We start from the raw sequence: 26633 nt of genomic DNA, 5'->3' as shown, positions 1-26633 counted from the left end.
CTTGAAAGAAAAACTCGACTAAAGCGAGTCACATTAACTTGAAAGAAAAACTCGACTAAAGCGAGTCACATTAACTTGAAAGAAAAACTCGACTAAAGCGAGTCACATTAACTTGAAAGAAAAACTCGACTAAAGCGAGTCACATTAACTTGAAAGAAAAACTCGACTGAAGCGAGTCACATTAACTTGAAAGAAAAACTCGACTAAAGCGAGTCACATTAACTTGAAAGAAAAACTCGACTAAAGCGAATCACATTAACTTGAAAGAAAAACTCGACTAAAGCGAGTCACAGTAACTTGAAAGAAAAACTCGACTAAAGCGAGTCACATTAACTTGAAAGAAAAACTCGACTAAAGCGAGTCACATTAACTTGAAAGAAAAACTCGACTAAAGCGAGTCACATTAACTTGAAAGAAAAACTCGACTAAAGCGAGTCACATTAACTTGAAAGAAAAACTCGACCAAAGCGAGTCACATTAACTTGAAAGAAAAACTCGACTAAAGCGAGTCACATTAACTTGAAAGAAAAACTCGACTAAAGCGAGTCACATTAACTTGAAAGAAAAACTCGACTAAAGCGAGTCACATTAACTTAAAAGAAAAACTCGACTAAAGCGAGTCACATTAACGTGAAAGAAAAACTCGACCAAAGCGACTCACATTAACGTGAAAAAAAAACTCGACTAAAGCGAGTCACAAAAACCTGAATAGATGATATATATATATAAAATATTAGCTATTTATTTTATATAATTGCTCAAGGGCACAAAAAATGTTTCTTTTTTGCTTCAGTCGACGATAAGCCGACGCACTGAGTGTGGTACCATTGTTGGCATCTCATACACTCAACCCAGTCACATTTACTGTCATCACTATTGTCACACTGTCTACATTTATTTTTGTTATATCTGCCTTTAAGGCAGTTGCCAACAATAGCAGTGTAAATTTCCTGCCGGTAGTTAAAAGATGATTGCTGGTGTTGTTGAACAAGGTCATGGTTCAAAGTTAGCCACTTGCTGTACATACAAACAAAAACACCACAACTTGTGCTATCTGGTTGCAATGTATGTGACATATTACTTATGACTTCTACAATTGAGAACCCCAATTTTTGTTGAGTTAAATAATTTATCATGCTAAGAGGGGTGGTAACATCAGTTGTTGTTTCCTGCAATGGATCAAGGTATAACAAAACTTTTTGTTCAATGTTTACAGCAAGTAACACCCAGTGAGCTCCAGATTTATTCCAGGGAACAAAAATATATTTTTTACCAGCCAAAGTAATGTTTCTCCACAGCCTATCAATAGAGGGTCTTTTGCTTAAGGTCATAGCAACTGAAGAGTCAACAAACAAGATATGAGGATACTGTTTGCTTAACCACCATAAGTAACTGTTAATAACTTCATCATATAACCAACCTTCAGTAAAGTCCGAGTCATAAGTGCGCAAAACTTGTAATTCACCTTCAGCAAGACAAGGTTCTAACGACTTTATATTTACAAACGAAATAGTATGAGGACCATTATTTAAAGAGTTTTTAATCAAACCATACTTTTTTAGGGTTGAGATAGGGGGAACAACCTTCTTTATTATAGCCACTGGTTTTGATTGAATCTTTATATTTGGCATATCAATTCGGGTTTTTTTAACTGGTGGATTTTGAAAATCAGAACCATCATCCTGGAATTCCCGGTCCTTAGGGAACAAAGTAGTTACTCGGCACAGGTTGCGCATTAAGTCTGCATGTTTGCCGTGTCTGGATACAAACTTGTTCACTTTGGGATATTTTCTTGGAAGTTTATCATGCATTTCTTTATGTGATTGTGATGTCGTTGTTGTTTTTTTTTCTGATTTTACTTTTCCATTGTTATCTGATCCTGACAAACGTAACCCACAATCATGTTTACAATTTTTTTTTAACTCCACAATAACATTATTTAATGCCGCTTCCGCCTTTAACAAGGCTTCCTCTGAAATGACATCAAATGATAAATCTCGTATAGTTGTTAAGGCTTCAGAGATTCTGGTTAGGGTTCCACGCTTAGATTTTTTAGATTTAGTAATCTGTTGTGGTGTGGCATTTAAGTTATTAAAATTTTGTGAACTTGGTTTTACACAAAAAGGTTTAAAAAGAGTTGGTATCTTTTGGTCTATTTCACTTACTGATTGGGTATCTGGGGTGGTAGGATCAACAATGCAAGGATCCAGAGTCATGGAGGATGAATTTATGTACCATGATGGTAAACTATTCCACGATACATCAGAAAATTTTTCAAAAATGCTAAACATATGTTTGCATGGTAAAAAGTGTCTTTGAAAGTCTTGACATGTACATTTAGAAAATTTCTTAATTGAAATCGTATAAATTTCTTTTGTGGTTGCGCTGTCCACAAAGTACAAATCTTCCTTTTTGGTTATTGATTTCAGAGTAACCTCAGCTGCAGATGTTATCCTACGCATGCAGTGTCTAATAACATCATGCGGTCTGTCTCGCAAATAGGTTGGCACAATATCATTGTATTGCCTGTAGTTGCTGGATGCAGCAATATTGCCGTTTTTGTATCTAAAATAAAAAGAAAATAAAACTGTGTTTTTAATTTAATATAGTCCTAGATGCCTTAAAAAGGATTGTTTTTATTTAACTTATTTAAATTAGTTTTTAAAGCAAAAAACAGGTCTTATTGGCCCTAAAAATTTGTCAATTTACTTTAGCTCCAATGAAATTAAACATTAAAATGACTAAAAAATATATAAGTATAATTTAGAACTAGATTAAAAAACTATTTCCACCGTTTTAGATTTTCTGGCAAAAATTCCTCATGTAATACTGTTATAACACTGGACAAAGATTTGTCAGCGCGGAACCGAATATGACACTCCTTTAAAGTTCTATTTTGTCGTTCTACTCCATTATTGGTGTTAATTATAACATGAAGCTTTCCTTTCCTGAACAACCAAGCCCAACGCTACAAATACACATAAGTTAAATATTTGTCATTAACAAAATCCATGTTAATTTGTTATTACAACTTAAACATACTTCCTTTGTAGGTTCCCAGATATTATTAAAGTAGTTTTTGAATTTGTTGTTTTCTCTCCAAATTTCACTGCAGTGCAGGTCATGAAGGGCATTGCTAAACATTTCCTCTGTATCAGCTGAAGCAATGGATCGCAATAAATTTAACACAAGTTGCCGTTTTTCTTTATCTCCAACACCATTTTCACCCTTTTTTACCCATCTCTCCCATGCCTGTTCACGGTGAAAATCACATATAAGAACCCGGCAGCCTGTTTAAAAATATATATGAAAAAAAATAAATAAACTAACAACCAAATAAATATTTTTTTTAAACTTACGAAATAATCTTGGTATCTAACATTTTAATTATTTATAAAATATACACCTTTAAATGTAGCTTCAATTGCATTTATTTCAGCATCGCACTTATCTGTCATAAAAAAAGAAGGATTCCACTTGGGACACCATTTTTGCAAAACTTTAAGAGCCTCTTGAATATCATCAGCTGTTTCATTTTGTATAATGAATGATCCAACAACCTGATAGTTAACGTTAGTCTTAACACAAAGAAAAAATAAGGGAAGAGCATATTTTGAAGTTTTGTAAGTAGCATCTAAAAGACACATCTCTTGACCATATCGTTCAAGCAGTCGTTTTTGCCATGAAAATTGGTGAACAAATAGTAGTGACTGCCTACTTTTGATAATAGGGATTTTATCCAATTCAACATCATTTTTTTCACTAGTTGGTCCCCTTCCATCTGCGACATAGGGTCGATACAAAACATTGTCATCAGTACCATATGACTTTTTCCATTCATCAATTAAAAGTTTTACATTTGTTTGATCAAATTTTGAGAGCTTTCTTTGTACAAATGCTTTATAAAAATGATTTGCTAAATCTCTTGTGGTCGGGAAAAATCGGCGATTCGTAGAAATGGGAACTTCTTTATCTTTAAATAGGTCATGCTTCACATATAAATTAACCGCTCTTTGTAATTCTCTTACATTGCTTACACCGTCATCAACCAATTTTCCAATTTTAGCAATAATTTGTTTGTCCACCATTTGCATATATCCTGCGTCCTGTAAAAAAATTAGAAGTTATAATGCAAGAGAATGTGCCTTAAATGAAAATACAACTATTATAAATTAAACTTATTTACTAAGGGTTTATGCTATTTACAATATTATGTGGCGTTATAAATGGGTGTGCTATTAAAATTTGGAAAAACTAAGTAATATAATAATATATAAATATACATATATAATTTAAATATTTAATTTAAAAGTTTTACACAATACATTGATTAAGACAAAATAATAACCTTTCCAATAACATGTCCACTATGGTCCTCGTCTTGTGGAAACTTAATTTTGTAAACTACCATGCCAAAGTAATTCTGTAACTTTAATTTTTTCCTGATATCTACACTGGCAGCTCTTTTTTTATTTTTAGAATCAGTTTCATTAAGGCTTGATTTGATCTTAAAAAGTGTTAATAAATAAATAAAATGGCAAATGTATAGTATATACATACTTTAAAAACATTAAATCATAAACCCTATCTTAAACTCTAAAATTGCGATCAGAACTATTTTAAATAGTTAACTTATCTTAATTATTAATAAAACCTGATATTCTGGAAATCTGACTATTTTTGATATGGTAAGCCTAGCAGTACAGTTAAACTTTTTTGTTCCCTGAAGGCACAAGTTGCTTTTTTTTTCAAAGTGATCTGCTAACTAAAAATTAAAATTACCAATCAACTCAGTAAGAAATATACTACATTACTACAGTTTGACTGATTGACTCTTCAACTATAAACTGGCACCCGATTTTGCCCAAACTTTATATTTAAGCATTACAAAATTCTGCCTGCCTTAACCTTATTAATAAACCATTGGTAGCAATTTTAAATAAAGGACAGTTGTATTAAACTCTAACCCACAAACCTGGGGAACTACATGACCATGTTGGGCACGAAGGTTTCTCGCTTTATTTCGATCTTTCGAATGTTGACACTCCCTCCGAATAGTTTCTATTCGCTTAAAAGGAATATTTTCTTCATCCCAATAAACCATATCACTCGCTAAAACACAATTTAAGTGGTTTAAACTTTAATAAGTGTGGTTAAATATTTCAATATATAACTACTAGTTGAGGTAAAATAATATTTAACAAGCCACACATCTATGATCATCCTTTTTTCGTTCTATAAACTTTGTCATCGTAAAAGTTTCAAAGCGAATAACTTCTTCAGCAGCTGCAGCAAGCGTTGAAACAAACTTGAAACAATATATATTATTGCATTGAGGGTCTTTATAAAATTAACAAAATTTATAACAGCGTACCATGCTCCTTGGCCTAGAATTCTGGTTGGCATCATTGGTGTACATTTTGCTCTTTTTCTAACAGTATAAACTGGTAAATGTTGATCACTATGATTGTACGTTCTGAAAAATATTCTTGAAAAATTGTTATATTTCTAAATAAATTTAGAAATGAATGACTTAAGGTATATACGAAAAAAGTAGCCTTGTATAGGACTTATTAATTAACTACAATATAAAAAAGCAAGACAAAATGTTTTTAACAAATTACCTGCCTTTAAAAAGAAATTAAAATATATATACCAAAAATAACTCAAGATAGCCCTGAAAATAAAGTAGCCCTGAAAAGGACTTTTTGATTTGCTGGATACAAACAATCAAGACAAAGTCTAAGTAGCCCTGAAAAAGACTTTTTGATTTGCTAAATACAAACTAATTAAGATAGATGCCGGTTTTCGCGCTGAAAAGCTTGGCGGTTTTTTTTTATAACAGTTTGGCGCCTAAAAAATTTTGTAACGAAATAATCGACATTATCACAAAACAGTTACCATTGTGACGCAACAGTTACTATTGTTCGACATTTCAGGGTGATGTTATAATTTCTACCAACTTACTTAGCGAAAAAACTACGCGTCTGCATGTTAAAAGGGAAATAACCTTATCTAGAGGGCGCAATATCTTTTTTTAAGATATTGAATGTTAAAATAACTTGAGGACAAGTATTTTTTTTTGGAGTTTGAAAAATCAAAAAATTTTTAATTTAATGCGCTTGCAGAAATTAATAAATAATTACTAAAATCGAGCGCTAAGAGTTTTAAAAAAGTTTAATAAAGAAAAAAATATGCCCAAGCACAATAAACTACCGACCTTTTCTAGCAGAACTGTCATAAGAAGTCCTTTTGTTGCCAAGCAAAATATCCTTTCTTAAGTTTTCAACTGTAAAGCACAAAAAACACATTTTAAAAATTAAACATTCAAAAACAAAACTTTTTTGAAAATAAAATTTACATTCACGTTTATTCCATTGAATTACTATTTTGCTCCCATTTGGCATTTGGTTGCCATGTGCTAAAGCCGCTTTTGCAGATTCCTATAATTTTAAAATCACATGTTTAGTCACAAAAAATAATAGCATTTGTTTTTGAGATTTTTTAAAGTAAAAACAAATAAACATTAGTAAGTTTGTCTCATATAAATAATATATCATTGTTCATCTTAACAAAAAACGAAAATTTCATACATGTTCTTTAAAATAAACTTTTGCAAATGAGAGATTTCTTCTGTCAACACAATCAACCGTTTCCACTTCCCCAAATCTAAAGTTAAGGTTAGTTATGATTAAGCTACAATGATTGTAAACTTTAACACTTTTAAACAAATTAAATTAAAAACTACCTTCCAAAGTGGTTTTTCAGGCCAAAGTAGGTAAAATACCGATGTGGAATATTTCTACAATATATTCCCCGCTGTAATTTGCATATCTCTTCATTTATATCTAACAAATTAAAAATGCAAATTGTACTTTTAAAATAAAGTTGAAATTAAGTACTTAAACTACTTAGGTTCTAATAAAATTGGTACCCCTTGGCTTTGAATCAATATGTTTTGTTGGTGAAAAATAATCTCTTTTATCCTCTTGGATTGGTCCATTTGCAGCTTAGAACAAAAAAACAAGGTTAAAACTATTTAAATTTTTTTTAAGTAGTTATAACAAAAATTTAAATATTTTTACCATTAATATTGATTAAAAATATGAGCATATTAACCTCTTTTATCATCCCATCTAATATTGATGCGAAAATAGTCATAACCATCATCTACAGTTGATCCATAAGATATTGCCTTTTGAGCTGCATTCTAAAATTAAAGTGTAAACATTTTATTTAATTTTTAATTTTTTTTATCAACAAGCTATGATTAATGTATAGTTTAAGCCATGGTAAATGCCTTTAATTTAAACGAAGCCATTAAAAACATCTATTTCATAATTTATTTAAATCATTTTCCCACTTACAGTATCACGATATGAAATCCAAGCACATTTTTGAGTTACATCATAATCTAAATGCGATATTTGTCCAAAACTAAAATTCATTAAAAAATGTAAATACAAATTTGATTCATGCATATTAAATTTAAATACCTTCTAAAATGGTTTAAAAGTGATCTTTCATTTAAAAATTGTTGCGGAAAACCACTACAAACAATATCTTTTTTATGAACTTGTTTTCTAGGTCGAGGAGTTGGCCTATCTACAAATTGCAACATTCAAATTTTTTTTGTGTAACATAAAATTATAATATGATAAAATAAAATTGTTTTTAGGCTGCTTAATACTTTTTAAAATAAATATGAAGGGTATATTTTTTTCCCAAAAAAGTAAAAATCAAGAATAAAAAAAATATAAAATTTACCCAGTTCTTTTTTCTGTATTATATTTTTGTTTTGTCCTTTGAATTGAGTTTTTCTTCTATACTGAAGTACAATATCCGGCAACTCCTCACTAATATTAAGAATTGTCACATCTGAACCACACCTGATTTTTATATTTGCCATTTCTATAAATTTATTTGCAGCTATATAAAAAATAAAATATGATCAGTTTAAAGATTAAAAAAATGTCATTTTAGTAAAATATCTTTAAAATTTGCTTGAAAAAAAACACAATTAATTACCCCCTAGTCAAAACAGATAATTAAAAATTTAGTTTTGTTTGGTTACCTTCAAAAGTTTTTAAATATGCTTCAACAACCAATAAATTTGTGTTTTCTTCATTTTTATATTCTTCCCTTTCTCCAATTCTTAAGCAGCCTGGGGTTAAAGCAAACTTTAATTTTTGTAAATGAAAGTCAATAGAAATATTACTAACAAAAATTCTAAAACCATCCTCTAACTGGTCTTGAGTGTCTTCCTCCATTTTAATTCAGTTTAATATACCCATTTTAATTCAGTTTAATATTAAAGTTTTAAATATGTTTTTTTTGGTTTAAAATAGCCTTTTAAACTTTTTATTAAAGCAAAACTAAAACAATAAACAAAGGAATTTTTTTAATTTTGTACCACAAATACTTTAGGTTCCATGAAACCAAGTTTGGTGAAATTACACCCAAATACAATTAGCAAATGTCCAACCTCAAATTTTCGCAAATGTAGCAAATGTCCAACCTCAAATTTTCCCGAAACTTTTTTTAAACTTTTTTAAATAGCCATAATAGCAATAAATAAAAATCAAATTTGTGGGTAGTACAATACAAGATAATAAATCTTAGTAGAAGATTGGAGTCTAATTATAAGTTTAATATTTTCACAATATTATTTTAACCCTAAGCAAAAAAACACTGTAAGACTTGTAAATAAACTGAAAAAAGCTTTTCCTTTCTTTTTAAAAAACACGCGTATTACATTTAAGAAACACACATTTAAAAATATACGCAAAAATTGCCCCTTTATTAATTTACACGTTGCTTATTAGTGGTTTTAGAAGGTTACAATTAAGTAAAAATAGTTAACTCATAAAAAACAAGGCTTCATAAACTGATTTAAAATAATATGCCACACCTATAAACCTTGCCTGAATTTTGTTAAAGATAAAAGGCTTTATCGCTTAGTTATTTTATAGAGAACTGAAAACAAAAATGAATACCAAAGGTAGTTTTCCTCCTGTAGGGGATTACCCTATAGGTAAGTTTTTATTTTTAGTGTTGCCAATTGCTAAAAATGCAAATGCTAAATTAAAACGTTAATTAACAAATCAAGCAAAAAATTAAAAATATATGTGTAATACCCATAAAAAACTTGGCTTGTATTTTATAAATTAAAAAAATAAAAATAAATAAAATCGTGTGGTGTTAGCTGTTTAAGAACTGGCAGTATTGCCTGAAAGCTTTTTTAACTATTGCGCAATTTTGGATTTGTTTGTTTTACGTTCAAATGTAAAAGAGTGTTTTTATTGTACAAAAGGTTCATTGTTCAAAAGTCCTTTAACAAACATAAAACAACGTTTGTAGCGCGCGGTTAAATATTAGTTGGAAAATGCTACCATGTTACGAATTATAAGGTTACTCGCAGGGCAATTTTTGGAGAGTTCAGTCCATGATTTATTGTTTAGTTTGTCTTGGTTGTTTAATTTGATTTAACTTCGTTTACTGAATCCATTCGTTATAATTATAGGTTTAGCATTTTGTTACAGTAATACTATTATTGTAATACAGCAAAACACTTTTTTTCATTTTGGGTTAACAAAAAACCAGCTAGATTGCTAGACTGGCGTTACGTTTAAATTAAGAGCACAGTTTTTAGGGCCTGCACTTGTGATCTGCACCGATAACCTACTATTGCTAGGTTGGTACTACGATGCGACGGTAACCAACTATCGCTAGATTGGTTAAGAATGTGTAAAATGTTCCATTATTTATTGCGGAACCGAAAGGCAATAAAAGTTTGTTTGTTGAAAAAACATTGGCCTTTTATATACAGATTACGTTGCTAATTCTCGTTAAGCGCAATTTTAGAATGCCTTGTTCTTGAGTTAACGGCCGTTGTAACAAGAATAAATTGTTGTACGTGTCCAGTCAATAACTTTTTAAACATCTTAAACTTAAAATTAGTTGTAATAGACTTATTACAATATCACAATTGAAAGAATTATTACAATTTTACATCACCCTTTCTCAAGGAAAGTTGTTGAGGTGTAAAATTAAGAATGGTTTTATGTCACTGACGCAAGTCATTTATTTTATTTTAAATATACACGTTTAATGATAAATGTGTTGGCACATCACATTGCCTACGACCATATCACGTTGAGTACACCCCATCTCGTCCGATCTGGGAAGTTAAGCAACGTCGGTCTCGGTTAGTACTTGGATGGGTGACCGCCTGGGAATACCGGGTGTCGTAGGCGTTTTATAAGTTTTTTAGCATATTAGAAAGTACTTTATGTAGAAGTCATTTTTTATCAAAATTTTTGAAAACTAATATATTTGATATAATTACTAAGCGACGCAAGTCATTTATTTTATTTTAAATATACACGGTTAATGATAAATGTGTTGGCTCACCACATCACATTGCCTACGACCATACCACGTTGAGTACACCCCATCTCGTCCGATCTGGGAAGTTAAGCAACGTCGGGTCCGGTTAGTACTTGGATGGGTGACCGCCTGGGAATACCGGGTGTCGTAGGCGTTTTATAAGTTTTATAGCATATTAGAAAGTACTTTATGTAGAAGTCATTTTTTTCAAAATTTTTGAAAACTAATATTTTTGATATAATTGCTAGGCGACGACGCAAGTCATTTATTTTATTTTAAATATACCTGGGTAATGTTAAATGTGTTGGCACATCACATTGCCTACGACCATACCACGTTAAAACACCCCATCTCGTCCGATCTGGGAAGTTAAGCAACGTCGGGCCCGGTTAGTACTTGGATGGGTGACCGCCTGGGAATACCGGGTGTCGTAGGCATTTTATAAGTTTTATAGCATATTAGGAAAGTACTTTATGTAGAAGTCATTTTTTATCAAAATTTTTGAAAACTAATATATTTGATATAATTGCTAAGCGACGCAAGTCATTTATTTTATTTTAAATATACACGGTCAATGATAAATGTGTTGGCTCACCACATCACATTGCCTACGACCATACCACGTTGAGTACACCCCATCTCGTCCGATCTGGGAAGTTAAGCAACGTCGGGGCCGGTTAGTACTTGGATGGGTGACCGCCTGGGAATACCGGGTGTCGTAGGCGTTTTATAAGTTTTATAGCATATTAGAAAGTACTTTATGTAGAAGTCATTTTTTATCAAAATTTTTGAAAACTAATATATTTGATATAATTGCTAGGCGACGCAAGTCATTTATTTTATTTTAAATATACACGTTTAATGATAAATGTGTTGGCACATCACATTGCCTACGACCATACCACGTTGAGTACACCCCATCTCGTCCGATCTGGGAAGTTAAGCAACGTCGGTCTCGGTTAGTACTTGGATGGGTGACCGCCTGGGAATACCGGGTGTCGTAGGCGTTTTATAAGTTTTTTAGCATATTAAAAAGTACTTTATGTAGAAGTCATTTTTTATCAAAATTTTTAAAAATTAATATATTTGATATAATTGCTAAACGACGCAAGTCATTTATTTTATTTTAAATATACACGGTTAATGATAAATGTGTTGGCTCACCACATCACATTGCCTACGACCATACCACGTTGAGTACACCCCATCTCGTCCGATCTGGGAAGTTAAGCAACGTCGGTCTCGGTTAGTACTTGGATGGGTGACCGCCTGGGAATACCGGGTGTCGTAGGCGTTTTATAAGTTTTATAGCATATTAGAAAGTACTTTATGTAGAAGTCATTTTTTATCAAAATTTTTGAAAACTAATATATTTGATATAATTGCTAGGCGACGACGCAAGTCATTTATTTTATTTTAAATATACCTGGGTAATGTTAAATGTGTTGGCACATCACATTGCCTACGACCATACCACGTTAAAACACCCCATCTCGTCCGATCTGGGAAGTTAAGCAACGTCGGGCCCGGTTAGTACTTGGATGGGTGACCGCCTGGGAATACCGGGTGTCGTAGGCATTTTATAAGTTTTATAGCATATTAGGAAAGTACTTTATGTAGAAGTCATTTTTTATCAAAATTTTTGAAAACTAATATATTTGATATAATTGCTAAGCGACGCAAGTCATTTATTTTATTTTAAATATACACGGTTAATGATAAATGTGTTGGCTCACCACATCACATTGCCTACGACCATACCACGTTGAGTACACCCCATCTCGTCCGATCTGGGAAGTTAAGCAACGTCGGGGCCGGTTAGTACTTGGATGGGTGACCGCCTGGGAATACCGGGTGTCGTAGGCGTTTTATAAGTTTTATAGCATATTAGAAAGTACTTTATGTAGAAGTCATTTTTTATCAAAATTTTTGAAAACTAATATATTTGATATAATTGCTAGGCGACGCAAGTCATTTATTTTATTTTAAATATACACGTTTAATGATAAATGTGTTGGCACATCACATTGCCTACGACCATACCACGTTGAGTACACCCCATCTCGTCCGATCTGGGAAGTTAAGCAACGTCGGGCCCGGTTAGTACTTGGATGGGTGACCGCCTGGGAATACCGGGTGTCGTAGGCATTTTATAAGTTTTATAGCATATTAGAAAGTACTTTATGTAGAAGTCATTTTTTATCAAAATTTTTGAAAACTAATATATTTGATATAATTGCTAAGCGACGCAAGTCATTTATTTTATTTTAAATATACACGGTTAATGATAAATGTGTTGGCTCACCACATCACATTGCCTACGACCATACCACGTTGAGTACACCCCATCTCGTCCGATCTGGGAAGTTAAGCAACGTCGGGCCCGGTTAGTACTTGGATGGGTGACCGCCTGGGAATACCGGGTGTCGTAGGCATTTTATAAGTTTTATAGCATATTAGAAAGTACTTTATGTAGAAGTCATTTTTTATCAAAATTTTTGAAAATTAATATATTTGATATAACTTCTAAGGGACGCAAGTCATTTATTTTATTTTAAATATACACGGTTAATGATAAATGTGTTGGCTCACCACATCAAACCTTTTATGCAGTATAAGAAATGTCATCCGTGCCTATTCTTTCAAGCATAGTGAGTGACATCCTTTAACAATCTAACTTTTTGCTACAAAAGTGTGTATTTGTAAAATGTGTTACTTTTAAAGAAACTACTTATAAACAAGGCCAATTAGTGGTTTTATTGATATTTTCGTACCATACAGATATATATTTTTTAGGAAAGAAGTATGAAACCTATTTATTACCAGATTTTTGGTGCAAAACACTTTTTATAAAAACATATAATTTTTGCTGGTTTAACGTCTTAAACCACTTTGTTGTTTTATTTAATGGACACGCTAACGAAAATTAAAGGTTTTTTAATGTATTTTAAAAAGTAATAAGATTTTCTACAGAACTATTATAAATTTTAAATTTTTTTTATAGAGGGCATTTAATAATTGCAAAGTATTATTAAATAAGGGTAACCTTAAAAAATAAGAAGGGTGTCTATTAAATACCCCCAAATTTTAACTGTGTGATAATTACCTTTAATATACTAAAACTGTTTTTTGTAGACAGCTAAAATGGAATTAAGTAATAATAAGTATAAAAATGAGTTTGACAATTTTCTGGTTTTATTCCTATCTGAACTTAGTGACGGAAAAAAGATCAATGTAACTAGGTTCTTAAAAGAATCTGGAGTTGAGGCTAAGCAAGACATGCTAATTGTTTGTGAACAAGATTTGCAACCAATTCTTAATGTAATTAAATGGAGAAAGTTTATCTCAGCTATCAAAAAAGGTCGGTTGTTATAAATAACTAAATAATTTATGTGGTTGTTTTAATTTGGGTTAAAACCTTAAATTTAGAGTTACTAGGAAAAAATAGTAACACTTCAAGTAGTGGTAGTTCCACTGAGCTCGTGGAATCTGACTCGAGTGTTTCAGCGGATGAGTGGGTAATTAATTTTTCTGTGCCATGTGAGAAGTTTTCAGAAATCCTTGTGGAAAGTTGTATTAATGAAATAAAACCCAAACCAACAAATAGGTCAGAAATAATAAGGATTTTGGTGGATTCGATACTAGAAATGACAAAAAAAAACATCAAGCTTAGATTATATTTCCATGGAAATAGTAAAGAAATATCCTAACTCTTTTGAAGATACTATTGATTGTGTTCGAGTTGGTTCTGGTCATGCTTCCTAAAAAGGCAATTGGTTTTTAGAGTGGAAAATTATATTCGTCGAACAAAAAAATATCTTGTGCCAAATAGGAGTTCTTTTAAATAGGAGTCCTTTGAGTTCTTTTAAAATGCACATTGCAGATAATCCTTATGTTGAGACAGACAAGCTGCGTCTGTTGTTTTTGATATAGCACTGTTCAGAAAAGGTGTGTCAGGTTAGAGTATGACTTTGAGCAACCTAATGTTATAGCAAATTGTTGTAAAAGGTACATTTTGGAAAGCCCTAAGGTAAAGGCTAACGACCCCGATGGTTTAATGTAGTTTTCCATTCTGTTGGAGAAATGTGTTACTTCATTAAAGGAATTAAAAGAATTTGCTAGTCTAAATTCATGTAGGACAATGGTTTAAATTATTGACAAGCTACCTGAGAGTTTAAAGGAAAAATGGGTTCCATTTTCTGTCCGAATTGTTGAAGAAAGTGGTCATGAGGCTAGTTTCATTGATCTGGTTGGGTTTGTCACCAGACAGTCTGAAATCGCTAATTCTTTGTATGGAAAAGCTGTATATGGTCAAAATAGCTTAGCACTGGTAACAACACAAGGCGTCAAAGGTTATCTGCTTGCAATGGTATGTCTGCAGAAGCGATACCCAAGAAAATCAAATTATCCCAACATCCTGCTTGTGTCTGTTGTAAGAAATTTCATTCACTTTTTAACTGTCCAGAATTTAAAGGAATGTCATACTGAGATAAAATAAACCTTGTTAGAATGAAGTCACTCTGCTTTCGCTCTTTGTGTCATGGACATCACATTGGTAACTGTGAAATCAAAGCAGTGTGTGAAGTTAAAGGTTGTGCTGCAAAAAATCATCACACTTTGCTTCATAAATTACAAGTTCGTGCCGAATCAACATCACGACAGAAGAAGATATCATGTTCTACGGTTAGGGCAAATGAAATTGCTGGAAATGGTGTTCACTATCAAGACAAAATGGTCACAACATATGCCTTTTTGGACCAGGGTTCTTCTGATTCCTTTTTCGAACATCAACTGATTGAAAGTTTGGGTGCTACTGGAGCTCAAAAACGTTTAAAGCAATTATTCTATCTGTTGGTTCCTTAATTGATGAAGAAGTACTGTCGATTGAGGAAATACCCATTAAGCCAAATGTTAAGCCGACAAAAAGAACGCTTAAGATGCACAAATACCTACAAGATATTGAATTACCTGAAGTAATTGGAGGTACTGTTACTCTGCTTATTGGAGCCAATGTCACAGAAGCCTTTAGAGTTAAAGAGACTCGCTTGGGTCCATCTGGTTGTCCCGATGCAGTGAGGTTAAAGTTTTTATGTTGACGATTGTCTTACTTCGGTGTCGAGTGTTACAGAAGGAATTCAATTAATTAAAGAACTTCGTTATATGTTGTCAAAAGGTGGTTTCAACTTGACGAAATGTCTATCAAATAATGAGGATGTGCTTAAATCTGTTCCTGAGGAGCAAAGGTCAAAGATTGTTACTTCCATGAGATTAAATGATTGTGTTGGTGATCGAGTACTTGGGAGTCTACTGGGATGTGTCCAAGGATGAGTTTCAGTTCAAAGTGTCGTTGAAGAAAAATCCCTACACGAGACGAGGACTACTTTCCACAGTAAATTCACCATTAGGATTTGTAACTCCAGTTACACTCGAAGCACGATTGATAATGAGAGATGTGTTCTCAGGATTTCACTTGGGATGAAAGTATTTCTGAAAGTGACTCTAGAAGATGGGAAGAGTGGTTACAAGGGCGCTTTCGCTTCATCGCAGTTTTAAAGGATCTACAGAAAAGATCACTGAATATCAACTACACCATTTTGCTGATGTCTTAGAGCCATTGATAAATTCAATAATGTGCATTGTTCCTTTGTGTTGCGGAAGTCCCATATTGATTGCCCTACAGTCTAGCACCACCATACCCCGCCTAGAACTTCTTGCTGCAGTTACTGCTGTTCGATTAGATATCCTGGTCAAAGAAAAGTTGAAGTTAGCCAATTGTTCATCAGTGTTTTGGTCGGATTCAACAGCGGTCTTACAGTGTATATATAACGATCATAAAAGGTTTCCAGTGTTTGTGGCAAATCGACTTGCTGAAATTGAAAGGTCAAGTAACATTTTAAGTTGGATTTGTTCCTACAAAGTTAAACCCAGCTGATGATGCAACACACGTGTTGTAGGATCTAATGCACTCCTACTATGGCTTAAACAATTACTAAACCCCAATAGAGTACGCTGTTAAGATGAGCATCGATAAGAAGGCCACACTTAATAAAATACACAAAATAGTCGTTTAAATCGAACTCGCTAACTTATTACCAAAACCTGCCTCTGCCCAAGGATTCAATCTACCAAAATGTAATCTGTACAAGCTCTAGTAATGGAAAGCAAATGATGTCAGATTTGCCCAAGTCTCGTTTGCAGGTTAATGAGCCACCTTTTAGTTACACTGGAGTTGATTACTTTGGCCCGCTACTTATTAAGCAAGGCCGAAGCCAAGTAAAGAGGTATGGTTGTCTTTTCACATGTATGACAACACGTGCCATACACTTGGAAATAGCTTACAGTCTGTCAACTGACTCCTTTATTTCAGCTTTAAGGAGATTTATTGAAAGAAGAGGACGAGTTAATGAAATGTTTTCTGATAATGGCACTAATTTTGTGGGTGCTGAAAGAAATCTTCGCGAAGCTATTCAGAGGTGGAACATACGTCAAACTGAAAATTACCTTTACCCCCTTGCTGCTAGCCACTTTGGAGGAGCTAAAGAGTATCTTTCTTTCATTGATAACTTCACGTCGAAAATGGCATGTGCGAAAGCGCAACTTTATGATCAACGGATATTGTTCTTCTTGTGGATAACCCAAGCCCACGTTGCCAGTGGCAACTTGGTCGGATTACAACAACTTTTCCCGATTGGACTGGAGTGGTGCGATCAGTGTCCGTTAAGACTGCAAACAATGAGGTAAAGCGACCGATTGCAAAATTGTGCTTGATCGTCGAGGTGGATGAAGGGTTGTGCGGTGAACCCCCTAACTGGATACAAAGTCACCAACATGGTAGTCCAGGTTCTGTGGAGGAGGTTCACATGGGTATAAGTTCGCTCGAAAAGGTTTAAGTGGGCCCAGGTTCGCTAGAGGAGTTTCAAGTGGGTCCAGGTTCACTAGAGAAGGTTTAAGTGGGTCCAGGTTCGCTAAAGGAGGTTCAAGTGGATCCAGGTTTGTCAGAGCTAGGATATTAATTTAGCGTGTTAGTTTTATCTGTTTTAATCTAAAGGATGCCAATAATTACACAATTTGTTTGTCAAATTTATTGCCTTATTCAAATAGAATCGTTAAATAATAAGTAGTTAGTTAAAATGTTAAATAAAGAAAACAATATTAACTTTACTGTAAGTTCTACAACAGAGAATGAGAGCACGTGTTTTCTACAACTAGAAATGAACGAAATGTGTTTGGTTTAGTAATTAACGCTTTTTTACTTGAAGCACCTGTGGTGCGTTTGACGTCATTAATTGGAAAATTAGAAACGTGTAATTAAAGAATGTAGAACAACACAAATAAATATAAATTATTACGATTAATTTAATGAACACCACAAATCTAGTCTAATCTTATGTTTCTTTTTATGTACCTTGTGTGAATTAAGTATAAATGATAAACTGAATTACCAAGCCAACGAGATTTTACCATACCGATATATTGTTCAACTGGGCTTTGTCTTAAAATAGTTTGGTAGACATGTGTTTTATAATGTTTTCAATACTGTTAATTTAAGTGTTTTATGTTATTTACTGTTATCTTAAGATAATTGTGTAGGGTATTTTGGATTATAAGTAGCTTATATATGTTTCTTTGTTTTAGAAACCGTATTTTTCATCGATCTTTGTGCACCGTTTTTTCGTTACAAGAAGTGTTGAAAATTGTGCCCTATTGTTGCGTCATACTAAGGGCTGACAATAATAAGTTCAAAGAAAGATAAACTGGTGTAATTGATGTCTAAACGAGTTAATAACTATAACTAGTCTGGTATTAGTAATTGAATATTTCTGCTACTCGTCTGAGTGTATCAAAGCTGCACTTACTGCAAGGACGACGTAACAATATCCTTGTTGGAAGACAAAAATTACTTAAACCTAAATAAAAAACTACGTTAAGGCTTGTAAGCACAAATATAACGATTTCGTATCAACATTAAAAAACAATTTAAGAAGCTGTTGTGGATTTATTTAAAATAAGCTACATCCCCCAATTAACTAGAATGAAAACTGAATAAAATTCCTGTTTATTTAAGCTAAACTCCTTGTAACTATAATAACAACTTTAAAATAAATTTTAATTTACCTGTGCTTTTTTAAACAAAAAACAAAAATTGCACCAAAAAAATTACCATTCGACTTTAAAGAACTGGCCCGATTGAACATAAATATGAATACACCATTAGATTTAAATAAATCATTAGTCAAAAAAATATATAAGTTCATGTAAATCACTCAATTTATTAAATTTTTAAGTGGTAGAAATTTCAAAGCGTGAAACTTTATTATTCGCCCCCTCTTAAGTTTGTACGAACTGTTGAAATAAAATAAACAACCTTATTAAAAAACCCAAGTAATTTGAAATTTATTTGTTTCTAAATCAGGAAATAAAAAGTTTTTTTTTTAAATCTATTAAACTTCATAAGAATAGTTTAAAAAATGAATAGGCGTTACTGGGAATCGAACAAGGATTCCTGTTTACAAGGCAGGCGCTTTACCACTAAAAAATTTATTGTTTATATATTTTCGCTTATTTTACAGAGTTTCTTTTTTAATTATATTGGAATTTTTCCAACTTGCACTAAGATACCATTATTTTTAAAATTGGTCAAGTCGTTTTTAAGATATTAGGATTTAAAGGTAAATATTCTAAATCCCTCGCGAGTCACGTGACGTACAACGTCATCATCGTAAGTTGCTGACAGACATAGGAAAATACCCTTATTTTGTCCCTTCTGAGCCGCTTGTTGTCCTTTTTTTTAATTTTTATTGCAGAAAACAAATATAGCATAAAAAGCAAAATTTAGCAATCTTATATAACCCAGTTTAAAAAAAATTATAAATTAAGGGTATTAGTTGTTGACTTTTTTTTTCACCAAAGTGTGTGGAGCTAAGAGCACCAAAGTGTGTCTGTGAACGATTTAACGTTCAGTAAGCAGCTAATGGCGTCACAGCAAGAAACTGCGTTGAATTGACAATAGAATTTAGTGACGTATTTACCGATGTGCCGGGTACCATGCACTGTGTTGAGCACAAAATTAATTTGACATCGGATGTTCCGATCAGGTCTAAACCTTATAGTTTCAACTGTAGCTAATCACAAGTTTAATTTGTATGTTATATAAAAGTCTATAAGTGTAAATTTAACGCAGCACATTTAAACCTGTAAAATAGCGTTTTTCTGTAATGGTAACGTTAAAATTATAAAGTAAACATGTGTTTTAAAGTCAAATTGTGCTTTTTAATTTTACACTTATAATGGATACATATATTGGTTTTAAATTTCAATTAAATTATAATTTTCAATCTATAATTTTGTAACATTTTTTTCAGTGTTTCTTTTTATATTTCGTTGTCTTATAAGCTTGAAATTTTGAATTACAAGTTCTTGTACATTAAAATTTTAATATGTTGTATATTATAATATTGTGGCGCACGGAAATATTTTTTATATCTTTATACTTATCAGTGTTTGTTTATTAAAGTTTAAACATCGGTATTAAATTTAAATCAACTGTATATCATGAAGTTAATATTTCGAAAACGGTTCTAAAACTAATTTTAGTTTGTTATATTTAAATGCTTTTCAAAACCAAAAATTAACATAAGGCATTCAAGATTTAATTTCTTGTCTGTTAATTAAAATAAAATCCCAAATGTTCACAATAATTTAGAAATTGGTTTTCCAAATTGCAAAATCAATTAAAAAAAAGATTTAATTGATTCAACATTCTTAATAAAGTAAGGTTTATGCATAGAAATGGAACAACAAGGTTGGTAAAAGCGAAAGGATAGAAGTTCGGAATGTGAATATAAACCATTTATAATCAGTTGTTTTTGTTTATAATAATGCTGACAAAAATACGTATCTAATTTTACATTTCAAATAAAATGTAATTTTTTGGATCTAACAATGTTCGTTAATATAACGCAACTAGGCCCACTTTAAAATTCGGAACAACAATATAAGAAATGTATTATGCATCACATTTTTTTATTAAAAATACTTTAAAACAAAAAGAAATTTATTATTTATGCAAAATATTGGCTACATAAGTAATAGGCAGGATGTATATATGAGACGTCAATACAAAGTAAAATAAAATACCTTTGTATGTTATTAAGCCTGGTGTTTGCGAACTTTTTATACGCGTTAAATTGTACACCATTTTTTATTTAATATAACTATCTTGTCATTTAAGGTTAGATTATAAACTCTTTTATATTGCCTACCACTTGCCTGGACATTACAACACAGACTTGCATAATTATTCAGAAGTAATAACAAATGTTAACTTGTTTAAAAAACTTTTGAACGCGAATCAGTATTTTACTTTTTTGGTCACCAAGGCGTTGTAGCTTAGTGCTAAACCGTCTGTCTTGTAAACAGGAGATCCTGGGTTCAATCCCCAGTAAAAAAAACATTTTTTATCTACCTAGTTTAAAATAATATGTTGAATTTTAAATAAAACGAAGATTTATAAACCTATCATGACGTTTATGTTAAATTAGGCTTTTGTTTATCTTCCGGGTGTAATCAACAGCTTTTGCAAATTCTAACTCGCGCAAGTAAAAAAAAAGTCAACTGAATTGTGGAAAATCTATTAAATTTTATCGTTCATAATGATTGGTTGTGTACAAGAATATAAGATTTTTGTTTATCATTATTATAAACCGGTTATTAATTGGTTGATAATGTTTAAGACGCCTGATCGGACGGTTAATTTATGTATTACCGCTAAACTATATTGTTTAACTGTTGTCAGATCATTAATAACTCTTAGGGTGACGGATTAACAGTGACGGTAACATAACACTATAAAAGGGCGTTAAACTTGTTAATAAACACATTGATACAGCTAACATTACACGATAACTGTGCCATTATATTATTGTAGCGTATTTTATATTTAATAGACACACTTTTTTCAGTTTATACAATTTAATCAACGACTTAATATATTATTCAAATAGAATCAGGTTAGTATAAACATAAAACAAAGAAATACAATAATATAATTGATCTGTGAGAAAAGCAACCCTCCTATCTCAAACAAGAACAATATAATCTAGTATGAGAAATGGCGGCAAAACTAAAGGCGTAGTAACGTAGACCAAAAAGGCGTTAAACCGTAACGATTACGTCACAAAACACTGTAAATAGGCAACAAAGCAAACATCCGCTCACGTTACATTATGTCAGGGCTGCGGGTCGACGTCCGGGTAGAGACCGGTATACTAAGCAAACTAGAGATCAGTAATTATTCTACTGCATCTCAAGTTTCTTAAGTACCAATTTTTTTTAAATGCGTTGTTGATTACCGCATCTGCACGTGCCATTTGAGCTTATTATTTCTCGTCAAAAATAACACTTTTTTCGTCATAAATATTTCTCTTTTGAATATGCAACCCGTTGAACTCATTTCAACTTGCACTAATATATAGCATTGTACATTGGATCCCATATCACCACCCCCTCAAGAACAAGAGAATTTTGGTAGTAACTAAAAAAATAAATTTGGTAAATAAATTTTTTTTCGAATTTTGGGTGGCTGTAATTGTGATAATGTTAAAAGTTTAACACTTACACTTATTTTTACAACAATAAAACAGTTATATTCTTAAATAATTTAGGTGTTCACATATTACAAAAATAATTGAAACAAAACTTTAAAAAAAAGGTGTAGCCCAGAATATTGTTAAATAAAAATAATAACACTAAAAAATATACATATTTGAAATAACTAATACGCCAAAAGAAATATTTTTATATTAGTTTATACTCTTGACGCCTTTGCAGCCGGTTAAATCTGATTGTTGTAAATGTTGTGAACCGGTACATTTTGTATGTTGCGGTCTCCTTGCGTTATAATATTATATATTGGTGGTTGTTTAGTTGGTTGTTAGTGCGCACTGTGATTCAGTTGTTTTTGCTGATTTTGTTGAACACTCGTTGATCTCAAACATGCTTGATATAGTTGTCTTTTATTGTAACCGTCTGTGTGTTTTTTTGAAATTTGGCGTGCTTAACATGAAACAGGTTGCGATGATTCGGTGTCGATTCGATGTGTAAAACCATGCATCAGGTCGCCTTTTTATCCTCCTTTTTAAGTAAATTCGAAAATTCGTCAGCGATCTTCCTAAAATGGTTTGACAAATCGGGGTATGGAAAGAGGGGAGCTAGTTCGCGAAATTAATCTTGCAAAGGGGTTCTCTAACGCAAGTAGCGTCTTCTTTTTTGAGAAGAGAGTCGTAATATTTTACGCCGATAACAGCGTAATCTTTTGGTTGAGTTATTGCGCTTCTGGAATTGTGTTGTCAACCTTGTTACTAAAATGTGAATTAGCTTTGAATGAAGAAAATGATGTCTCCCCTCTTATATCAACTAATTGTCTAACAGTGTCCGTAGTTAAAACATTACCAGGGGCGGCATTACGAAACCTGTTAAGTTAACGATCTCGTTAGTTATACGTCATTAGCAAGCGAGAAAGTCACTTAGGGAGAAAATCGGTGATACGAAATAAAAAATGTTACTTTTAACAAACGAGAAAGCACAAAATTTAGCGAGTAGAAGTAACCGTCCGTTAACTTATCAAGGAGTATTTTGCCTTGATTATTGCTATGTTAAACATTGAAAATATTCTTGCGGTACATAAATATACAGTGCGGACATTTTAAGAAAAGTTAAAAACGATACATTTTTCGGCATGGTTAGAGTAAGCATCCATACACCCGAGAAACTGAAGGAATATTTAAAAAAATGTACTTCCAATTATTAAACATTGTACAGTATCGAGAAATGATGTTGGACCATTTATGAAAGCCTATGCGGAAGAGAATGATTTATTACATGCACCGAGAAAAATGATTATTAATTCTAATGGCTCCGCCATTGTTAAAATTCTACTTATTAAAGGGGTTAATCGTTACGCAAGTACATCCAGCCGTAAGCCTCCAAGGAAGTTATTGCTTTAAAGCATTTACCGAATTTGTGTCTAATGCGATACGGGATGCAGGTTGCGATCCCTCCAAATCAATTATTGGAGAGTCTGCAAAATTGTTAGGTATTTTTAAACTTTTTTTTAAATAATTAATTGTTTGTTCCATTGAAGGCAATTCATCTTTTGGAAAATTCATATGCAACCAGAAGAAGCACATAGAAGCTTCTTGAAATAATTAATTCTGACACTGATTTTTTGTATATTAGTCTCGAGATCTCCGGGAGATTATTATACCAGAAAAGCGTGAACATTATTTTACAAACGTTCATTTATGGTTTCCATCCCGTTCGTGTGACGCGCATCGCAGCGAATATATTGCAAAACGGGTTCTTACAAAATATCTAAAATAAATTGGAGCGACATGATAGGTAAGTTGTCAAAACCCCCGATTTGTGACGTCACTTCTATAGCGTATATTACAAAAATACAAAGTTTACACCTGTATTTAACCACTATCTAATATTTTGTTTACTTTTTTGAAGATATGTCGTGGTTGGGTACGTTGTCCTCCACAAAATATAAAAAAAGAATTGGAGCGACATGATAGGTAATTTGTCAAAACCCCCGATTTGTGACGTCACTTCTATAGCGTATATTACGAAAATACAAAGTTTACACCTGTATTTCACAATTTTCTAATATTTTGTTCACTTTTTTGAAGGTATGTCGTGGTTGGGTACGTTGTCCTCCACAAAATATCAAAAATAAATTGGAGCGACATGATAGGTAAGTTGTCAAAACCCCCGATTTGTGACGTCACTTCTATAACGTATATTACGAAAATACAAAGTTTACACCTGTATTTGACCACTTTCTAATATTTTGTTCACTTTTTTGAAGGTATGTCGTGGTTGGGTACGTTGTCCCCCACAAAATATCAAAAATAAATTGGAGCGACATGATAGGTAAGTTGTCAAAACCCCCGATTTGTGACGTCACTTCTATAACGTATATTACGAAAATACAAAGTTTACACCTGTATTTGACCACTTTCTAATATTTTGTTTACTTTTTTGAAGATATGTCGTGGTTGGGTACGTTGTCCTCCACAAAATATAAAAAAAGAATTGGAGCGACATGATAGGTAAGTTGTCAAAACCCCCGATTTGTGACGTCACTTCTATAGCGTATATTACGAAAATACAAAGTTTACACCTGTATTTCACAATTTTCTAATATTTTGTTCACTTTTTTGAAGGTATGTCGTAGTTGGGTACGTTGTTCTCCACAAAATATCAAAAATAAATTGGAGCGACATGATAGGTAAGTTGTCAAAACCCCCGATTTGTGACGTCACTTCTATAGCGTATATTACGAAAATACAAAGTTTACACCTGTATTTGACCACTTTCTAATATTTTGTTCATTTTTTTGAAGGTATCTCGTGGTTGGGTACGTTGTCCCCCACAAAATAACAAAAATAAATTGGAGCGACATGATAGGTAAGTTGTCAAAACCCCCGATTTGTGACGTCACTTCTATAGCGTATATTACAAAAATACAAAGTTTACACCTGTATTTAACCACTATCTAATATTTTGTTTATTTTTTTGAAGATATGTCGTGGTTGGGTACGTTGTCCTCCACAAAATATAAAAAAAGAATTGGAGCGACATGATAGGTAATTTGTCAAAACCCCCGATTTGTGACGTCACTTCTATAGCGTATATTACGAAAATACAAAGTTTACACCTGTATTTCACAATTTTCTAATATTTTGTTCACTTTTTTGAAGGTATGTCGTGGTTGGGTACGTTGTCCCCCACAAAATATCAAAAATAAATTGGAGCGACATGATAGGTAAGTTGTCAAAACCCCCGATTTGTGACGTCACTTCTATAACGTATATTACGAAAATACAAAGTTTACACCTGTATTTGACAACTTTCTAATATTTTGTTCACTTTTTTGAAGGTATGTCGTGGTTATGTACGTTGTCCCCCACAAAATATCAAAAATAAATTGGAGCGACATGATAGGTAAATTGTCAAAACCCCCGATTTGTGACGTCACTTCTATAGCGTATATTACAAAAATACAAAGTTTACACCTGTATTTAACCACTATCTAATATTTTGTTTACTTTTTTGAAGATATGTCGTGGTTGGGTACGTTGTCCTCCACAAAATATAAAAAAAGAATTGGAGCGACATGATAGGTAAGTTGTCAAAACCCCCGATTTGTGACGTCACTTCTATTGCGTATATTAAGAAAATACAAAGTTTACACCTGTATTTCACAATTTTCTAATATTTTGTTCACTTTTTTGAAGGTATGTCGTGGTTAGGTACGCTGTTCTCCACAAAATATCAAAAATAAATTGGAGCGACATGATAGGTAAGTTGTCAAAACCCCCGATTTGTGACGTCACTTCTATAGCGTATATTACGAAAATACAAAGTTTACACCTGTATTTGACCACTTTCTAATATTTTGTTCACTTTTTTGAAGGTATGTCGTGGTTGGGTACGTTGTCCCCCACAAAATATCAAAAATAAATTGGAGCGACATGATAGGTAAGTTGTCAAAACCCCCGATTTATGAACGTCACTTCTATAGCGTATATTGCGAAAATACAAAGTTTACACCTGTATTTGACCACTTTCTAATATTTTGTTCACTTTTTTGAAGGTATGTCGTGGTTGGGTACGTTGTCCCCCACAAAATATCAAAAATAAATTGGAGCGACATGATAGGTAAGTTGTCAAAACCCCCGATTTGTGACGTCAACTTCTATAGTGTATATTACAAAAATACAAAGTTTACACCTGTATTTAACCACTTTCTAATATTTTGTTTACTTTTTTGAAGATATGCCGTGGTTGGGTACGTTGTCCTCCACAAAATATAAAAAAAGAATTGGAGCGACATGATAGGTAAGTTGTCAAAACCCCCGATTTGTGACGTCACTTCTATAGCGTATATTACGAAAATACAAAGTTTACACCTGTATTTGACCACTTTTTATTATTTTTTTCACTTTTTTGAATGTATGTCGTGGTTGGGTACGTTGTCCTCCACAAAATATCAAAAATAAATTGGAAGTTTACACCTGTATTTCACAATTTTCTAATATTTTGTTCACTTTTTTGAAGGTATGTCGTGGTTGGGTACGTTGTTCTCCACAAAATATCAAAAATAAATTGGAGCGACATGATATGTAAGTTGTCAAAACCCCCGATTTGTGACGTCACTTCTATAGCGTATATTACGA

The 26633-nt window shown here is 32.5% G+C and overlaps 2 protein-coding genes and 10 non-coding genes across 12 annotated transcripts; 10 read left to right on the top strand and 2 right to left on the bottom strand.

The window, feature by feature from the left end:
- Positions 1–758: 758 nt before the first annotated feature.
- Positions 759–5104, bottom strand: LOC145760298 (uncharacterized). Its single transcript, XM_082574166.1, has 6 exons — positions 4976–5104; positions 4349–4507; positions 3407–4106; positions 3043–3290; positions 2793–2968; positions 759–2565 (listed from the first exon to the last, which is right to left on the bottom strand). The coding sequence occupies exons 1-6, from the start codon at positions 5102–5104 to the stop codon at positions 759–761; spliced, it is 3219 nt and encodes a 1072-aa protein (XP_082430292.1).
- A 1095-nt stretch (positions 5105–6199) lies between these two features.
- On the bottom strand, positions 6200–8369 carry LOC145759637 (uncharacterized). Its single transcript, XM_082573484.1, has 10 exons — positions 8075–8369; positions 7768–7929; positions 7497–7605; positions 7368–7437; positions 7120–7210; positions 6935–7009; positions 6749–6848; positions 6594–6669; positions 6362–6443; positions 6200–6289 (listed from the first exon to the last, which is right to left on the bottom strand). The coding sequence occupies exons 1-10, from the start codon at positions 8268–8270 to the stop codon at positions 6213–6215; spliced, it is 1038 nt and encodes a 345-aa protein (XP_082429610.1). The 5' UTR covers positions 8271–8369; the 3' UTR covers positions 6200–6212.
- Positions 8370–10137: 1768 nt separating this feature from the next.
- On the top strand, positions 10138–10256 carry LOC145761305 (5S ribosomal RNA). The gene has a single exon (XR_014287267.1). It is a non-coding gene; the product is annotated as a 5S ribosomal RNA (ribosomal RNA).
- Positions 10257–10424: 168 nt separating this feature from the next.
- LOC145761159 (5S ribosomal RNA) lies at positions 10425–10543 on the top strand. Its single transcript, XR_014287130.1, has one exon. It is a non-coding gene; the product is annotated as a 5S ribosomal RNA (ribosomal RNA).
- A 165-nt stretch (positions 10544–10708) lies between these two features.
- On the top strand, positions 10709–10826 carry LOC145761294 (5S ribosomal RNA). The gene has a single exon (XR_014287256.1). It is a non-coding gene; the product is annotated as a 5S ribosomal RNA (ribosomal RNA).
- Positions 10827–10995: 169 nt separating this feature from the next.
- LOC145761303 (5S ribosomal RNA) lies at positions 10996–11114 on the top strand. Its single transcript, XR_014287265.1, has one exon. It is a non-coding gene; the product is annotated as a 5S ribosomal RNA (ribosomal RNA).
- A 163-nt stretch (positions 11115–11277) lies between these two features.
- LOC145761300 (5S ribosomal RNA) lies at positions 11278–11396 on the top strand. Its single transcript, XR_014287262.1, has one exon. It is a non-coding gene; the product is annotated as a 5S ribosomal RNA (ribosomal RNA).
- Positions 11397–11564: 168 nt separating this feature from the next.
- On the top strand, positions 11565–11683 carry LOC145761299 (5S ribosomal RNA). Its single transcript, XR_014287261.1, has one exon. It is a non-coding gene; the product is annotated as a 5S ribosomal RNA (ribosomal RNA).
- A 166-nt stretch (positions 11684–11849) lies between these two features.
- On the top strand, positions 11850–11967 carry LOC145761292 (5S ribosomal RNA). Its single transcript, XR_014287255.1, has one exon. It is a non-coding gene; the product is annotated as a 5S ribosomal RNA (ribosomal RNA).
- Positions 11968–12136: 169 nt separating this feature from the next.
- Positions 12137–12255, top strand: LOC145761302 (5S ribosomal RNA). The gene has a single exon (XR_014287264.1). It is a non-coding gene; the product is annotated as a 5S ribosomal RNA (ribosomal RNA).
- Positions 12256–12418: 163 nt separating this feature from the next.
- LOC145760971 (5S ribosomal RNA) lies at positions 12419–12537 on the top strand. The gene has a single exon (XR_014286952.1). It is a non-coding gene; the product is annotated as a 5S ribosomal RNA (ribosomal RNA).
- Positions 12538–12705: 168 nt separating this feature from the next.
- Positions 12706–12824, top strand: LOC145760970 (5S ribosomal RNA). Its single transcript, XR_014286951.1, has one exon. It is a non-coding gene; the product is annotated as a 5S ribosomal RNA (ribosomal RNA).
- Positions 12825–26633: the final 13809 nt, after the last annotated feature.

The sequence above is a fragment of the Corella eumyota genome, chromosome 7, assembly GCF_963082875.1.
Source record: "Corella eumyota chromosome 7, kaCorEumy4.1, whole genome shotgun sequence".
Taxonomy (NCBI): Eukaryota; Metazoa; Chordata; class Ascidiacea; order Phlebobranchia; family Corellidae; genus Corella; species Corella eumyota.
The sequence above is the reverse complement of the archived record's forward strand: the minus strand, read 5'-3'. Positions and strand labels throughout refer to the sequence as shown.

Coding starts and splice junctions, on each gene's coding strand:
- LOC145760298 (XM_082574166.1), bottom strand. CDS start 5,104: ATGGTTTATTGGGATGAAGAAAATATTCCTTTTAAGCGAATAGAAACT. Junction 4,107..4,348: donor GTGGACATGTTATTGGAAAG/GTTATTATTTTG, acceptor ATTTTTTTACAG/GACGCAGGATATATGCAAAT. Junction 2,566..2,792: donor TTGCCAGAAAATCTAAAACG/GTGGAAATAGTT, acceptor TTTTTATTTTAG/ATACAAAAACGGCAATATTG.
- LOC145759637 (XM_082573484.1), bottom strand. CDS start 8,270: ATGGAGGAAGACACTCAAGACCAGTTAGAGGATGGTTTTAGAATTTTT. Junction 7,010..7,119: donor TAGATGGGATGATAAAAGAG/GTTAATATGCTC, acceptor TTTTGTTCTAAG/CTGCAAATGGACCAATCCAA. Junction 6,849..6,934: donor TATTGATTCAAAGCCAAGGG/GTACCAATTTTA, acceptor TTAATTTGTTAG/ATATAAATGAAGAGATATGC.